General features: G+C 46.7%; 1 protein-coding gene across 2 annotated transcripts in view; it reads right to left on the reverse strand.

The window, feature by feature from the left end:
* The window catches only part of HPSE2 (heparanase 2 (inactive)), a 272,272-nt gene that overhangs the window by 70,798 nt on the left and 183,007 nt on the right, over positions 1-18,467 (reverse strand). For both annotated transcript variants that reach the window (XM_073354666.1, XM_073354667.1), the window contains exon 6: positions 3,154-3,201. In XM_073354666.1, coding sequence (XP_073210767.1) covers positions 3,154-3,201 — 48 coding nt within the window. The remainder of the gene's footprint in view (positions 1-3,153; positions 3,202-18,467) is intronic.

Genomic DNA, 18,467 nt, shown 5'->3' on the forward strand with positions numbered 1-18,467 from the left:
CTGATGGAGGGCAAAGTGCTGCCTCCCTAAGTAAGCATGTGAGCCGCTATGTTGTTCTTTCTTTGAGTGGGGCTTGGTCCCTTCACAAAAGGGACATTTGTCACTAATGTGGGATTTTCCCAAATGTTGTAAGCAGGCCAGGTGTGGGTCGCTGACAGGCACAGGCTTAGCACAAGTCCAGCAGGACGTAGCCCTGGAGATCCAGGCATCGTTCTGGTACCGATCCTGGTACCGAAAGATAAAAAGTGGTCAAAAAAGGCCTAAAATGCAAACCTAGCACTGAGAACTGGCTAATTTCTAACAGCAACAGGCTATATACACACAGGAGTGAGGGACGCATTTGTCGCACGCAGCCTGGCTTTGCTCTGACAGCCATCGGTGGCAGTAAGAAGGAGCTGAGAGGGCGCAGGGTGGCTCTGCCCTCTCAAACCAGGGTGGCGACAGAGGGCTCTCGGAGCACCCTGCTGGGTCCCGCAGAGGGTAACATTCTCCAATCACTGTGCACAAGGTGCGCACCTACAGTGGAACGTGCCCGTGCAAACACTCCAAGACGAACCGGGAAAGCGGATGCTCATGGGGAAGGGGAGAGGACATGGAATAATTTACACCAAAAAAAGCCAACACCCTATGGTGGCCAGTGCCGCTAGTCAGGGTTTGGTTTTTAACATACCCCTCATTGTCAGGGGAGTCGCTGGGGCTCAGCACGCTCCCTGAATCATAGGAAGTGGTTCCTGACTCTCTAGCAGGATTAGGGTCATGGGCAGCACATCCCATAGGCTGGGGAAGGCTGTGCCTACCCAAACAGCCCGGCGCAGCCCCACCCATGCTCCTCCCCGAAGCTCTGCTTAGTGCTTGCCCTTCCCCCTTGACCCCAGCCCTGGCATGGTGCTCCTCTCTAGGGAAGCAGCTTGCTGGGGCTAGGGCGGCTGGGACTTGGAGTGGCTGGGGCCGCCCAGCGCTGGGGAGAGGTGGGTGAGGCTGGAGGCACTGAGGCTGCCCGCCCTGTGCTTGGGTGGGCCACGGTGGGGCCACGCCGCCTGCCCTTTGCTCGGGGGCCAAGGGAGGGGGCCTTGTGCCTCCCGGGTCCTCGTGTTGGGGGGTGGGACTGGCTGGGAGCTAGCCTCCCGCAGCTGGTGGTTCACGCACCGCCCATGATTAGGGTACACAGGACAGCTCAGGCTGTCTGGCATGAGGCATTCCCACTATTTGCCCAAGACTAAGGCTACGATTTTTTCACGGAAGTCACGGAATCCGTGAATTCAGCCCTGTCAGCTGGAAGCTTCAGGGTTCCCCCACTGCTCCCTGGGGCCGCGGGTACCAGGGCCTCCCAGAGTTCCCAGCCATCACAGGCAGCAGCTCCTGGCTGCAGTGGGCGGTGGGGTAGCCCTGCAGTTCCCCGTGGCTATGGGTGCCAGGACCCCGGCGTATTTCCCAGCCAACACGGGTAGCGGGGCCCCAGCGGAGGTGGGCAGCGGGGGTCCCCTGGGGCTCCGAGCTGCTGCAGGCAGCACCCCAGCCCTGCGGCCCCTGGCCAACACAGCCAGTGGGGCCCTCCCGAGCTCCCTGCCACCATGGGTGGTGGGACCACAGCTCCTGACCACAGCGGGGCCCCCGCAGCTCCCAGCCAACACAGGGGGTGGCCCCTGAGCTCTGAGCTGCCGTGGGTGGTGGGGCCCCAGAGTTCTGAGCTGCTGGGGTCACTGGGGATCCTTCAAAGCTCCTGGCCCCCACAGGGAGGGGGGACCCCCAGAGCTCAGAGCCTGGGAACCCTGGAGCTCCAAGCCCCCACAGGCAGGGGGGACCCCCAGAGCTCAGAGCGGCCCCCACAGCTTTCCAACCTCTGGAGGCAGCTGGCCTCCCCATTTGGTCAGGGATATTTTCAGTAAAAGTCAGGGACAGGCCACGGGCTTCCAGGAATTTTTCTTTATTGGCTGTGACCTGTCCCTGACCATTACTAAAAATATCTCTGACAACATCTTCACCTTACCCATGACATACGAACATGCTCCAAGCCTCTCTACCAATGGCACTATTAACACTCATTTTGTAATTTGGGGAGTCAGGTGAGAAATCAAGCATTAACCTCTGGCTGACAATCCCATCCTGGACTGGAATCTGGGAGTTTACATAAAAGATTTCCATGGAATCTATTCTCCAGCCCTGTATCCTAGTTACAGTGCTGTGTAGTGGTTTAAAGGTTATTCCTATAGGTGGATTCCCCCTGGACACCCAGTCTCTGTTTCCCATGTAGGGATGGCAGAGAACCCAGCTCTACATTACTCCTGGGCAATAATGTATTTTCCATTGGACTGAGTTTTCTCTCTCTAGCTCTGGTGGGTTTAGATTCAGGCCACCAGCATGTGAGAGGCCACAGCCAGAGGTGCAAAGAGAAGCAGGATACACAGAAGGACTTTCAAATTGTCCAGTGACGCACCGCATGCAGCTTTCTGCTCCCCTGTCCAGTGCAGCCTGGCCTAGCCCTGAAGCTGTCTGCCTACCTTACGAGGTATCAGGTACCCAGGCAACAAATGAAGCTTGGGGAAGAGCTTTTTCCACTTCCTGCAATTTGGTAGAACAATCTGGTAGCTGGGAGGGGTGACTGATTATTCCGAGATTCCAAGACCCAAAGAGTCACTGTGGTCACCTAGTCTGACCTCCTGTATAGCACAGGCCAGAGAACGGCCCCAACATAATGCCTAGCGCAGATCCTTTAGGAAGGCAGTGTCAGTGCTGGAGATCCATCCCAGCCCTTGCTAAGTTGTCCCAATGGATAATTACATTCACCATTAAAAATGTACACCATATTTCCAGCCTTAATTTATCCAGCTTCACCTTCCTGCCCCTGGCTCTTTGTAGACCTGTCTCTGCTAGACTGGAGAACCCATTATTAAATATTTGTTCCCCAGGTAGATACTTACACACCCAGCCCAGGGCAACATGCGTCCCTGCCATGGCGTGTTTCCGAGTGAGCTGCCAGGGGATGGCCTTTTTCTCCACTTAAGCACAGTACAGTGGCTGAAGAGGTGGCTTCCAGGGGGTCTGTCCCTTTCACAGTGACCTTTTGAACCTAGACAAGATGTTAACTCTGCCCTAAACATCTCATTGCTGCACAGCTGCTAGTTTGGGAAAGTAAAAAGAATGGTGAATACCTACTGTTGCCAGGTAACAGCATCCACTGTGCGGCCAGCCACCTTCATGAACCTACAGGAAACAAATGAAGAAACCATGTAAGCCTGATATTGTGACAGTGGTTGATGAGCGCATGACAAATCCAAATGCAACAGACACTCCTCCCAACTCACATGCTGGCAGACACAGTCACTGCACCAGCTGCTGCTGAACTGGATTACTGTATCCTTCAATGGAAAGAACCAACCAACCAATTATTGTAAGTGTCTGTTGCATCTCCAGCTCAGAGCACAGGAGGAGGAGAAAGCTAACCCAAGATCAAGGCCTTGAGCATTCTTTCAGGACGTCAGATCTAGGAGGATTATGGAAGCACTTTAGGAGCTCCATAGTTAAGGTTCCAATAAGGTATGTGCATGAATTAGTCTCTTGATAGTTCATGACTCAGAAGTCTAAGCCCATGGAAGAGCTCATCCCCACACAACAGTCATGTTAAATTAGAGTTAAGGCTGTTCAAGTTTATTTCCTCACATGCCTAATGCCAAAAACAAGGAGGTTATAGATTATAGGTACCATTCACACCCAGTACACCACCAGCCTCCAAGCCTTAGCTTACTGCCACCAGTACACTAATGGCATCTCTAGTCATCAATACCATCACCCTCAATGCACACATCAGAAACCATGCTCCCCAAAATCACACTGCAACGCACAGTCTGTGACTAGTTCGTTATAAAACACATTATAAATATACATACAAAAATATTGATTTGTACATTTTAATGACAGTTGTGTGCGTGTGTTCAGCAGTGCGCATTGTACTGTGATATTTTTGGGAAGTCACACTGTAACTATTGTGACATGCGTGAGTGTTCTCCAGACCAGTCTCATCACTTGCCCTGTAACCTGGGGGGCCCTGCAATGCCTTGCTGCTGTAGCTCCCAACCTGGCTTGCTCACAAACAGCCACCAGCATGCAGGTGCCCCTGCGTCTGTGTGTAACTGCAGCCTGCCAGCCACATTCTGGTTCTAACCAGTCTCGGTTACTACTGCAGGGTGACCACAACACATCCCCAGTCTCAGATTCCTCCCCAAAATGTATGCTCTGAACCATTCAGCTGTTTCCCGGACAGTCCAGAGATATTAGGTCCATTGTCCCACTAAGGGAACAATACACAACTTGCCACCCAAAATGGAGTTACCCAGACAATGTAACTTAAACACACTGGATTGGATTAAACAATAAAACCAGTTTATTAACAAAGGCAGATAGGATTTTAAGTAAGACTGAGTACAAGTCATGAGGCATAAAAGTCAGCATTGTTTATAAGAAAAAGAAAGATAAGTACTTCCTAACATAACAAACTAGATTTAATTCCAGGTAAATTCCTTACCACATCCTCCCAGCTATATTACTGAGCAAAATCTTCAGAGCAAAGTCCAGCAGTTTGTTCTTTTGTATTCTTAGGGGCAAAGAGGGAGATGGATAGGGAGAGAAATCCCTTGCAGTGTTTGCTCCTCACTTTTATCATTCAGCCTATTAATTTCATTTGGTGGTTCCTAGTTCATGTAATGAAAAGGAGTAAATAACACTTCCTTATTTACTTTCTCCATACCAGTCATGATTTATAGACCTCTATCATATCCCCCCCTTAATCGTCTCTTTTCCAAGCTGAAAAGTCCCAATCTTATTAATCTCTCCTCATACGGAAGCCGTTCTATACCCCTAATAATTTTTGTTGCTCTTTTCTGAACCTTTTCCAAGTCCAATACATCTTTTTTTGAGATGGGGCAACCACAACTGCACGCTGTATTCAAGGTGTGGGCATACCATGGATTTATATAGAGGCCATATGATATTTTCTGTCTTATTATCTATCCCTTTCTGAATGATTCCCAACATTCTGTGTGCTTTTTTGACTGCCACTTCACACTGAGTGGATGTTTTCAGAGAACTATCCACAATGACTCCAAGATCTCTTTCTTGAGTGGTAACAGCTAATTTAGACCCCATCATTTTATATGTATAGTTGGGATTATGTTTTCCAATGTACATTACTTTGCATTTATCAACATTGAATTTCATCTGCCATTTTGTTGCCCAGTCACCCAGTTCTGAGAGATCCTTTTGTAGCTCTTTACAGTCTGCCTGGAACTTAACTATCTTCAGTAGTTTTGTATCATTTGCAAATTTTGCCACCTCACTGTTTACCCCTTTTTCCAGATCATTTATGAATATGTTAAATAGGACTGGGCCCTGCACAGACCTCTGGGGGACACCAATATTTACCTCTCTCCATTCTGAAAACTGATAATTTATTCCTACCCTTTTGTTTCCTATCTTTTAACCAGTAACTGATCCCTGAGAGGACCTTCCCTCTTATCCCATGACAGCTTGCTTTGCTTAAGAGCCTTTGGTGAGGGACCTTGTCAAAGGCTTTCTGAAAATCTAAGTACACTATATCCACTGGATCCCCCTTGTCCACATGCTTGTTGACCCCTGTCACTGTGCTTTCTTGGATCACAACTGAGAATACCAAATTCAGGACAAACTGCTGAGAAATAGGGCAGATGAACCCCAAAACTGGCAGTTACTCTCCCATTTGGTATACCAAACCAGCAACAAAAGTAAACTTCTGTCTCACCACACTGGCTAACAAGAAGTCAGAAAAGCAGTTTCCTGAGGCATTCCAGTCCTGGATTCAACACCCAGACACTTGACTTAAAGATGAGTGGTTCTTTAAAACCAGTGCCTTGCATGGTGACAGGTTTCACAGTGGTAGCCATGTTAGTCTGTATCAGCAAAAACAACAAGGAGTCCTTGTGGCACCTTAGAGACTAACACATTTATTTGGGCATAAGATTTCGTGGGCTAAAACCCACTTCATCAGATGCATGGAGTGAAAAATACAGTAAGCAGTATAAATATTACAGCACATGAAAAGATGAGAGTTGCCTTATTAAGTGGGGGGTCAGTGCTAATGAGGCCAATTCAGTTAAGGTGGAAGTGGCCTATTTCACCTTAATTGAATTGGCCACATTAGCACTGACTCCCGACTTGGTAAGGCAGCTCCCATCTGTTCATATACTGTGTATATATGCCTGCTGCTGTATTTTTCACTCCATGCATCTGATGAAGTGGGTTTTAGCCCATGAAAGCTTATGCCCAAATAAATTTGTTAGTCTCTAAGGTGCCACAAGGACTCCTCGTTGTTTTTTCTTTAAAACCAGTTTAATCAAACAAAGAGTTCTTCTGATCCCAAAGGACCAGCTACACACCCAGGTCAATATACAACTCAGATCTTACCCAAAAATCACACTGTTGCCAATCTTTTAGTATCCAAAATCTAAAGGTTTATTTATAAAAAGAAAGAAAGAAAGAAAGAAAGAAAGAAAGAAAGAAAGAAAGAAAGAAAGAAAGAAAGAAAGAAAGAAAGAAAGAAAGAAAGAAAGAAAGAAAGGTGAGAGTTAAAATTGGTTAAGGGAATCAAATACATACGGTGACAGGGTCGGGCTAGATGGCTACAGGAGAGTAACAGAAGGCAGATATATTAGCCCCAGGCTAAGTAGGTCCCTTTTCCATGGGTAAGGTAACAGGGAAGGTTCCAGAACAATCAGGAACCTTCTGGAGACAATTAAGACAGGCTGATTAGAACACCTGCAGCCAATCAAGAAGCTGCTAGAATCAATTAAGGCAGGCTAATCAGGGCACCTGGGTTTTAAAAAGGAGCTCACTTCAGTTTGTGGTGTGCATGTGAGGAGCTGGGAGCAAGAGGCACTAGCAGCTGAGAGTGGGAACGCGGACTGTTGGAGGACTGAGGTGGACAAGCATTATCAGACACCAGGAGGAAGGTCCTGTGGTGAGGATAAAGAAGGTGTTGAGAGGAGGCCATGGGGAAGTAGCCCAGGGAGTTGCAGCTGTTGCACAGCTGTTCCAGGACAGCTGCATTCCACAGGGCCCTGGGCTGGAACCCGGAGTCGAGGGCGGGCCCGGGTTCCCCCCAAATCCTCCCAACTCCTGGTCAGACACAGGAGGAGTCGACCTGGACTGTGGGTTCACAAAAACAGCCAAGCTGAGGGCTGCCGTGAAGCTCCAAGGCGAGCAAATCCGCCAATAAGCGCAAGACCCACCAAGGTAGAGCAGGAACTTTGTCACAATACAATAATTGCAAAGTTCTTGGTTCAGGCTTGTAGCGGTGATGGAATAAACTGCTGACTTAAGTCAAGTCTCTGGTTGCTTCCAAATCATTGGAAGGTCCTCAGTCCATTTGTTAGATGCTCGTATTAGTATAAGTCCATAGTCCAGAGGCTTGAGCAGGAAAGAGGTAAAATGGAGATCTTTCCAGGGCCTTTTATATCTTCCTCCATGTGCAGGGAAACCCATTGTTTCAAACAAAGCCCTCAGCAGAGCTAGTGGCAAATTACAGGTAAAAAATGGAGTTTGCAGTCACAAGAGCAAGTGACATGTCTATGCATAAATTCACTTAGTCATAGCAGGAAAGCGAATTATCTGTAGATAGGCGTCTCCCATCGTCCATTATGAGTTAAATGTTCCTTGATGAGCCACTTAATTTGAATAGTCCCTTCAAGATGTGCAGGCTATTCCCTTGTCTACTTCCTTGGGGACATGCCCCTCCCACCATTTCCTTTATGGATCCCTTTTGGTTTTTAGATAGCTAAAAAGCTCCTTGTGCAGCCAAATTGGCCTCCTGTGGCTCTTATCTTTCCTCTGTGTTGGAATAGCTTGATGTTGAGTCTCCAATTTACAGCTTTTAGGAACTGCCAGTCTCCTTCGACTCCTTTTCTTCTTAACTGGTCTTTCCATGGCATCTCGCCTGCTATTTCTCGGAGTCGGTTGAAATCGCCTGTCTGAAGCCCAGTTTGGCTGTTTCCGAGGATCTTGAATTCTATCAGATCACGATCACTTCCTCCCAAGTTCCCGACCACCTTCCCGTTCACAAGTAATTCATCCCTGGTGGTCAAAATCAGATCCCAAATGGTTGACCCCTTAGTTGTTTCCTCAACTTTTTGGATTAGAAAGCTGCCCCCTACACATGCTCAGAACTCGCAGGCGCATTATGGTTATGCTGCAATCATAGGCGCCAGCTCCGGTTCTGGAGCACCCCCTGGGGAAAACAGTGGGTGCTCAGCACCCCCCAGCGGCCCCACTGAGCAGCTCATGCGTTTAAATAGCTTTATTGGGTTATATTTTGTCAATTTCAAATTTTATTTTAAGTAGGTTTATTTTTATGAATAACTCGTCTTTAATTTCAATAACCTGATTTCAATCAAATTTTTAACTTTTTAAAAATGATCAATTTTTGTCCATCCTGACCTGAACACTTGCTATTTTTTCAAAGGGATCACGGTCTAAAAGTATTTTCATCGGGCAGAGATTTCTGGTGATAGGTGGCTCTTTAATTCATCAGGAAAAGGCAGACTGAGATCCAGTGGCTGGCAGCTGAAGCTAGACAAATTCAGACTAGAAATGAGGTGCAGGTTTGTGCACTGATTCATTAACAACTTAGAGGGGGCGGATTCTCCATGCCTGGCAGCCTTTAAGGCAAGACTGGATACCTTTTCCAAAGAGACACTGCAGCTCAAAGACCTGGATGATCATAAACGGTCCCTTCTGGCCTTAAATTGATGACTAACGCTATGGGGCCTCTGTGTGCTACTCTAACAATAACAGTGTCCCCTGAACCAAGGCTAGTCAAGCACAGCACACCCGTACTCTAATGAACCCCTCGGAACGCAAGCCGGTTCTTTGTTATAGCCAGGAGTTCGTTATAGCAAAAGAGATCCGTGGAGGCGGGGGCTGACAGCTCCTCCAGCCCCAGCACCGCAGTGGGGCTTGAGGTGGGATCCAGGGACCAGGTTCGTTGTAGTCCAAGGTTCGTTATTGTGAAGAGCATTATAGTGAGGGTGTACGGTACGTATGTGCCAGCAACCTCCGCACAGGAATTACATTATACACTGGTAAGAATCCTTATCTAGTGCTTGTCATCCCTAGGTCTGGCTCTGCGAAGGAGGTGAAGGATTACTACTCTGAGTTAAACTCCATAGTTAAAGATGAGCCAGAAGTTTTAAGTTTAATGAGATCTTTAAGCCTTTGGTTTTTGTCATTTTACTGATATTTGTACAAAATAAACACAAAGTTTTTGAACCCTGAGCAGAATTAGAATCTTTCACAGTCGTCTGAACATTGGTATTATGCAGAAAGAGTAAGAAGAGTTCCAGAACTGACCCTTTTTTCCCCCTGAAGTTTTTTCACTTGATTGTCTCATCTTTGCTTTCTATTAATTTTGATGGCATAAATGGGCCCAAAGAGTCAAAGATGGCCTTGTCATTGGCCAACATTAACCAGTGTTAAACAAGGTTCAGGTTTGGTGTACAGAGACCACAGCCTGCTTACTATCATGACAAAAATAACATTCAACAACCAAATCTGGTCCAAAAGGTGAATCTAGCTGGACCGTTTGGTAATAGTGATCATAATATAATTAAATTTAACATCGCTGCGGCAGGGAAAACACCACAGCAACCCAGCATGGGAGCATTTAATTTCAGAAAGGAGAACTACAGAAAAACGAGGAGGTTAGTTAAACAGAAATTAAAAGGTACAGCGCCAGACGTGAAATCCCTGCACGCTGCATGGAAACTTTTTAAAGACACCATAATAGAGGCTCAACTTAAATGTATATCATAGAATCATAGAATCATAGAATATCAGGGTTGGAAGGGACCCCAGAAGGTCATCTAGTCCAACCCCCTGCTCAAAGCAGGACCAATTCCCAGTTAAATCAAATATCCCAAATTAAAAAACATAGTAAGAGAACCGAAAAAGAGCCACTGTGGCTAAACAACAAGATAAAAGAAGCTGTGAGAGGCAAAAAGACATAAAAAAAAAAAGGATAGCTAATGTGATTCCAATTTTTTTAAAGGGCTCCAGAGGTGACCCCGGCAATTACAGGCCAGTAAACCTGAATTCAGTGCAGGGCAAACTGGTTGAAACCTATAGTAAAGAACAAAATTGTCAGACACGTAGATGAACATAATTTTGGGGGGAAGATTTTGGAGTCATTCTGGATAGTTCTCTGAAAACATCCACTTAATGTGCAGCGGCAGTCAAAAAAGCAAACAGAATGCTGAGAATAATTAAGAAAGGGATAGATAATAAGACAGAAAATATCATATTGCCTCTACATAAATCCATGGTATGCCCACATCTTGAATACTGCATGCAGATGTGGTCGTTCCATCTTAAAAAAGATGTATTGGACTTGGAAAAGGTTCAGAAAAGGGCAACAAAAATGATTAGGGGCAGGGAACGGCTTCCGTATGAGCAGAGATTAATAAGACTGGGACTTTTCAGCTTGGAAAAGAGATGGCTAAGGGGGGATATGATTGAGCTCTATAATCATGACTGGTGTTGAGAAAGTAAGTGAGGAAGTGTTATTTATTCCTTCTCATAACACAAGAACTAGAGGTCACTGAATGAAATTAACAGGCAACAGATTTAAAACAAACAATAGGAAGTATTTTTTCACACAAGGCGCAATTAGTCTGTGGCGCTCCATGCCAGAGGATGTTGTGAAGGCCAAGACTATAACAGGGTTCAAAAAGGAACTAGATAAGTTCACGGAGGATAGGTCCATCAATGGCCAGTGGCCAGGATGGGCAGGGATGGTGTCCCCAGGCTCTGTTTGCCAGAAGCTGGAATGGGCGATGGGGGATGGATCACTAGATGATTCCCTGCTCTGTTCATTCCCTCTGGGGCACCTGACATTGGCCACTGTTGGAAGACAGGATACTGGGCTAGATGGACCCTTGGTCTGACCCAGTATGGCTATGCTTATGTTTTTATATTCTTAAATTCATGGATGACAGGAGAGGTCCCAGAAGACTGGAGAAGGGCTACTGTGGTGCCCTGCTTTACAAAGGGGGGAAAGAGGAGCCGGGGAGCCATAGACCAGTCAGCCTGACTCCGATATCTGGGAAGCTGCAAGAGCAATGTATCAAACATTCTATGTGTGAACACCAGGAGGACGAAGGGGTGATCACCAGCAGCCAGCCTGGATTTAGCTTCCAAACTAGCTGGATTTCCTTCTCTGACAGGCCGACTGGTTTGATGGATAGGGGGAAATGTGGTGGACATTATACTTAGACGGCTTTTGACACAGTCCCATGACATTCTGATAAGCGAGCTGGAGAAACGTGGTCTTGGCAGAACTACCATTGAGTGGATACAGAATCGGTTAAACCACCGCAAACAGAGTAACTATTAATGGAATGATGTCAGATAGGAGGGAGGTCTCAAGTGGGGTTCCACTGGGATCTGTTCTGGGTCTGGTGTTTGTTTAACATCTGTACTAATGACCTGGGTGTGGGGATAGACAGCACACTGATCAAGTTTGCCGATGACACGAAGCTGGCGGGGAGGTTTCCAACACTTTGGAGTATGGAGCTACAATTCAGAGGGATCTTGATAAGTTGGAGAACTGGGCTACAGACAACACAATGACATTCAGCAAAGACAAAGGTGAGGTGCCACACTTAGGAAAGAAAAACCAACTGCACAAATACAGAATGGGGGATAACTGGCTTGGCAGCAGCACGGCTGAGAAGGATTTGGTGGTTGTGTTGAGGTTGTGATCCACCAAGAGTCACCAGTGTGATCCTGTTGTAAAAAAAGCAAATGCAATTTTGGGTTGCATTACCAGAGGCAGAGCACGCAAGTTACAGGAGGTGACAGTACCGCTCTGCTCGGCGCTGGTGAGGCCTCAGCTGGAGAACGGTGTCCAGTTGGGGTCGCCAATGTCTAGAAAGGATGTAGAGAAACTGGAAAGGATCCAGGGGCGAGTGACAAAGATGATCAAAGGCACGGGTGGCAAGTATCGCAGGCCGGGTGAGGCTACGCATCCCCAAACAGCCCCAAGTAGCGCCGCCCATGATCCGCCCCCAGGCCCCTTCCTGCTTGCCGCTCCCTCCTTGGCCCCAGCTCAGGCAAGCTGCTCCCTTCCTGGAAGTGGACTGGGACTGGGGCTAGGGCAGGCCAGCCTGCTGCCGGGACTCAGGGTGGCTGGGGCCGCCCGGCACTGAGAGGCCCCCGGGCCCTGGGGCCACACCACCCAGGGCTGGGCGTGCGCCGCCCAGCACTAGGGGCGCTGGGAACGGAGGGTCAGCAGGGCCTCCTGTAGAAGGGATGTGGCAGGGGCTAGCCTCCCTGAATGGGAAGCTCATGCGCCACCCATGATCAAAGGGACAGAATGCAAGCCATATGAGCAAAGGCTGAAAGAACTGGGTATGTTCAGTTGGGAAAAGAGGAGATTAAGGGGGGAATATGATTGTGGTCTTCAAATACTTGAAAGGCTGCCATACAAAGAGATGGAGAAAAGTTGTTCTCTTTTGCCACAGAGGGCAGGACAACGGGCAATGGGTTCAAACTACAGCACAGCAGATGTAGATTAAATTTCAGGAACATCTTTCTAACTGTAAGAGCAGTCGGCCAATGGATCAGATGCCTGGGGAGGTTCTGGAAGCTCCTTCTCTGGAGGCTTTCAAAAGGAGGCTGGATAGCCATCTGGCTTGGGTGGTTTAGACACAGTAAATCCTGCATCTTGCCAGAGGTTAGATGAGGTGAACCTTGTGGTCCCTTCTAATCCTATTATTCTATGATTCTATAAATTAAACACAAAAAATATTAAGCTATACATGTTTGCTGTCAAGTTTTAAAGAAAACTCAAACTACTGAACTGGTGGAAATCACTTGCTAAGCACCCAGAACCAGAGTTTGTTGAAGTGCTAAACCAGCTGTTGACAACAGTAGACAGGCGGAATCTCCATCCTTAGAGATTTTTAAGTCCTGGCTTTATAAAGTCCTGGCTGGGATGATTTAGTTGGGGTTGGTCCTGCTTTGAGCAGAGGGTTGGACTAGATGACCTCCTGAGGTCTCTTCCAACCCTAATCTTCTAAGATTCTATGAACAGTAGCCTCTCCTGCAGGTGCAGAGGGAATATTTTCTTCATGTCTGTTTATTCACCTAGTTCAGCTCACTGACTAGTTTATTCAAAGTTACAAAACCAATTGGAAGCTGAAAAAGCAGGAAAGCTTATTCGCCTCTTCCAGTCTGAATAAAAACTAGGCATGAGGATGAGATCTACTAGTTCTAAATTCTTGAAGCACATGGTGACCCGAAACAAATTAGTTCAATTAATTAACTACAGATGATACTGCCTTTGTTTAATACATCTGTTAGTTTTAAATGAAAAATATGTTTTGATGAGAAAAGAGTTTATGTATCCAGCACATTTAAGGTAGTTTATGTAATAAAAAACTAAAATGCTGGTTTTGCACATTTTAAATTGCATTTGAAATTCCATCTCAGTCAAGCTCAACACAAATCACAAGTAAAAAAATTAATCTCATAAAGAAAAACACCATTAACCATTTTCTAACATAATTTAAAAAAATATTAAAAAGAAGAATCAAAGAAATGTAAATTAAGCTATAGGATTGCTTATATAAATGTGTCTAGACATAATGTATCCTCCTGGAAAGCAAAAAGAAGCACCACATTTAGTGCAAAGGTTATATTTAGTTGTAAATCAATGTGTTTTAATGCTCAACCAATGAGAATCAACCTTTCTTTAGGAAAATGACTAAAAAGCACAAAATACAATTAAATTTGATGATTTAAAAGAAGTTTTTTTGCTTCCTGATTTAAACCATAATTGAAAGTTAGTGCTTTAAATCATATTGATTTAAATCTATTAACCCTAGTTAATGTAATTAAAAATGATATGATACATACACACAAGGGGAACAAATTCAGGTTGCACAGGCAACCTTAATTCTGCCATCTTCTAACTTTTGAGTGCTTGACTTTGCAAACTTAACACTCTTTTAAATTTAATTTTTTTAAATAGCAGGAATTCCACAATGTGGAACCATATTGTCACCCTCCACTCCCTGTGGTTTATCAGCAGGGCTGGGATATTTAGATCCACAGCACAGAGTTTTACCACATGAGCTAATGGAGTAAACTGGTAGCAGTAGTAGGCTATTAACCTCTATGCGAACCAGCCAATGGCAGAGGATAAGACAAACACTTTGCCAGTAGGTTTCACAGCTATCTGCTGACAATAGAGGAGTACAGAGACTCAGGAATACTGAGCTCAGTCCTGGAAAGGAGTGCACGCCAGTGATTGCAGACCCTTCTGTCCATGTGATTGGAATAATAGAGACTTGCTGGGGCAGTTCACATGCCTGGAGCACTGTCATGGATGGGTATAAACTGTTCAGGAAGGACAGGCAGGGGAGGAAAGGTGGGTGAGTTGCACTGTATGTAAGGGAGCAGTAGGATTGCTCAGTGCTCCAGTGTGAAACTGGAGAAAAGCCTGTTGAGAGTCTTTGGGATAAGTTTAGAGGCGAGAGCGACAAGGGTGATGTCATGGTGGGAGTCTGCTATAGACCACCAGACGAGGAGGAGGAGGTAGAAGAGGCTTTCTTCGGACAACTAACAGAAGTTTTCAGATCACAGACCTTGGTTCTCATGGGGGACTTCAATCACCCTGACATCTGCTGGGAGAGCAATACAGCAGTGCACAGACAATCCAGGAAGTTTTTGGAGAGTGTTGGGGACAATTTCCTGGTGCAAGTGCTGGAGGAACCAACTAGGGGCCGTGCTCCTCTTGACCTGCTGTTCAGAAACAGGGATGAATTGGTAGGGGAAGTAGAAGTGTGTGGCAACTTAGGCAGCAGTGACCATGAGATGGTTGAGTTCAGGATCCTCACAAAAGGAAGAAAGGAAAGGAAAGCAGCAGAACACGGACTCTGGACTTCAGAAAAGCAGACTTTGACTCCCTCAGGGAACTGATGGGCAGGATCTCCTGGGAGGCTGATATGAGGGGGAAAGGAGTCCAGGAGAGCTGGCTGTATTTTAAAGAAGCCTTATTGAGGGCACAGGAACAAACCATTCTGATGTGCAGAAAGAATAGCAAATATAACAAACAACCAGCTTGTCTTAACAGAGAAATCTTCGATGATCTTAAACACAAAAAGGAAATTTACAAGAAGTGGAAACTCGGACAGATGACTAGCAAGGAGTATAAACATATTGCTCAAGCATGCAGGGGTGTAATCAGGAGGACCAAAGCACAATTGGAGTTGCAGCTAGAAAGGGATGTGAAGGGGAACAAGAAGGGTTGCACCCTAAGAAAGTTCATGGATGACACTAAGCTGCAGGGAGAGGTAGATACACTGGAGGGTAGGGATAGGGTCCAGAGGGACCTAGACAAATTGGAAGATTGGGCCAAAAGAAATCTGATGAGGTTCAACAAGGACAAGTGCAGAGTCCTGCACTTAGGATGGAAGAATCCCATGCACCGCTACAGACTAGGGACCGAATGGCTCGGCAGCTGTTCTGCAGAAAAGGACCTAGGGGTGACAGTGGACGAGAAGCTGGATAGGAGTCAGCAGTGTGCCCTTGTTGCCAAGAAGGCCAATGGCATTTTGGGCTGTATAAGTAGGGGCATTGCCAGCAGATCAAAGGACGTGATCGTTCCCCTCTATTCGGCACTGGTGAGGCCACATCTGGAGTATTGTGTCCAGTTTTGGGCCCCACACTACAGAAAGGATGTGGACAAATTGGAGAGAGTCCAGCAGAGGGCAACGAAAACGATCAGGGGGCTGGGGCACATGACTTATGAGGCGAGGCTGAGGGAACTGGGCTTGTTTAGTCTGCAGAAGAGAAGAGTGAGGGGGGATTTGATACCTGCCTTCAACTACCTGAAAGGGGGTTCCAAAGAGGATGGAGCTCTGCTGTTCTCAGTGGTAGCAGATGACAGAACGAGGAGCAATGGTCTCAAGTTGCAGTGGGGGAGGTTTAGGTTGGATATTAGGAAAAAGTATTTCATTAGGAGGGTGGTGAAACACTGGAATGGGTTACCTAGGGAGGTGGTGGAATCTCCTTCCTTAGAGGTTTTTAAGGCCAGGCTTGACAAAGCCCTGGCCGGAATGATTTAGTTGGGGCTGGTCCTGCTTTGAGCAGGGGTTGGACTAGATGCCCCCTGAGGTCCCTTCCCACCCTGATCATCTATGAGTCTATGTCTGCTGTGATGCTGGCACACCAGGCCTCATGCCAAGGCCCCAGGCCTCACTCAACACTGACAAATGCGTGTCTGGAAACCAGTCTGACTCACCTGTGTGTTGGAAGTGTTAAAATAGATATCAGAGCTGAAGAATGTGTTTATGGAATGCTAGTAGGATGCTGCAGGTACTGTATTAATCCTACTTATAATGTCTGTCTCCCACACTGTAAGATAAGGTTTAATTGTTTGCTCTGTAACTGTAAAAATGTTTGGTAAGACTGTAAATCCGCCCCAGTCAGGGGAGAAGCACTACCAAGTGTGACATAATCCCTCTTGTGGTGAACGAGTATCTCCTCCCCAAGCAAAGAAGGACTACAGACATCAGACAAGCCACTGTGGACAAAAGACTTTTTTGACTGCTTCCCCCACAGCCTGGAGAGGGTACGTGCCCAAGCCCTTGTGCCATCACAGCTCGAATGCTGGGGGAAGGGAATAAAAATGTCTGTTAAAAATTTATTATTCCTATGCTGCTGAACTCTGAGGGGCGAGGATTACTAAACATAAGCCAGGAGTCCCCAGCCGTTTTGCCTGGGTTAGCCCTAAGGGATAGACAGAATCTGCTCACTATAGAAGTTTTTATGATCTTCTGAAACCTAACTCCTTTGTGTGTGTTACCTGCTTTAACCTAGTTAATCAACCTTTACTTTGTTACAGGATTGGCTACAAGCATTGTCCTTGGTTTGAGATCTGAGTACAATTGACCTGGGGTAAGAGACGTGTCCTTTGGGACTGGCGGTAATCCTGACACTGTTGTGATTTTTGGTGTAAAGTGACCGTCTATCACATAGTCCAGCTTGCCTGGGTGGCAAGTAGGCGGAGTGCCTAAGGGACTGTCTGTGACTCCGTGGTCAGACTGTTATAATGCTTTAGGAGTTCACACTTTTGTGACTGGGTTGGTGACAGCTAATTATAGACCATATGAGCAGTTTGGGGTTTGTGCCCTGCTCCTTGTCAGTCTGCCCTGAGGTTGGCATTCATGGTGATGAGGCACTGCAGACTGCGTGACAGCCACATGCCCCCAGCTCTGATCCTCATACCCTTCATTTCCTACCTGCTCCCTTCCCCTCCCATACTGCTATGCCTCAGCTCCCGCCCTCCCCCTCTGCTCCTATCCATCTCCTCCATCATCCCACTCTTCTGCCCCCCAGGCTCCTACCTCTCGGCTCCTATCTGTACCCCCTCTCCCTCCTCTGCCCCATGGTTCCTGCCCCTCTGCTTCCATCTGCCCCTCCCAACTGCACAGTTCTTGCCCGCATTTGATCCTAACCACCCCCCCCCCACATGCCAGCTCCTCGTCCCTCTGCATTCCAGGTGGGGGTTCCTCCTTCTCTCCCTGATTCTTGGGCACCAGCAAGGGGGCATTGAGAGCTCACCATTTCTCATGACCAGCACAGTAGTGTCCCCTGGCAGCAATTGCTTGGGAAATCCTGTGCAGCCCCTGAAGCCCTCAGCTGGAGCATGCTCAGTGCAGACAGACTCTTTAGAGAGTTGAGCTGCCAAACTCTAACAAGTCTCTACTGAGCATGTGTGAACTGAGGTTTTTCAATGAGGCATAACTCAGCCAGATTTTAGCAGATTTTCCATGGGAATGGCAAAGGTGCTTCCCTGCCAAATTTCAAAACCCTGCTCCAAAGCATGTAGGTGTAACAGTGTCTCAATTAAATGTCTGTAAGATTTTTTTTTAACATGGCCAAACAATGTATTTTCATATAACCTCATTCCGACAAATGGCTGAATAATTTTAAAATAGCTTCCAAACAACTTCTGCCTGTGGCAGCCACCCCAAATGGTGAAAATTTGGCAAAGTTATAAGCACCTAAAACCCGGGTCTTATAATGGAGTAATGAGCAGCCTTAACTATAGGTTGTTGTTACCTTCACCCCTTACATTAGTATGGACATTTTATACAACACCTTTCACCCCAAACACTCCCAATGTTCAAGAGGATGATTATTCTTGGTGACCCTTCTGCCTTAATGGTATGTTAGAACTATCATCAGGCCTCATCTCTTGAGGAGTAGTGCTCTGTATTAAGGAATAACCGTCTTCCTGGTTTCTGTGCTGTGTGGCTCAGAGCACCAAACAAGCCTTGACTGCTCTAGAATGGACTCACCAGTATAAGAAGACCAGCAAACCCTTCAAGGGGAGATGCAGCTGTACCCAGTGCAACAGTTCTTTTGCCAGTAGAATG

Source organism: Lepidochelys kempii, chromosome 7 (assembly GCF_965140265.1).
Source record: "Lepidochelys kempii isolate rLepKem1 chromosome 7, rLepKem1.hap2, whole genome shotgun sequence".
Lineage (NCBI taxonomy): Eukaryota > Metazoa > Chordata > Testudines > Cheloniidae > Lepidochelys > Lepidochelys kempii.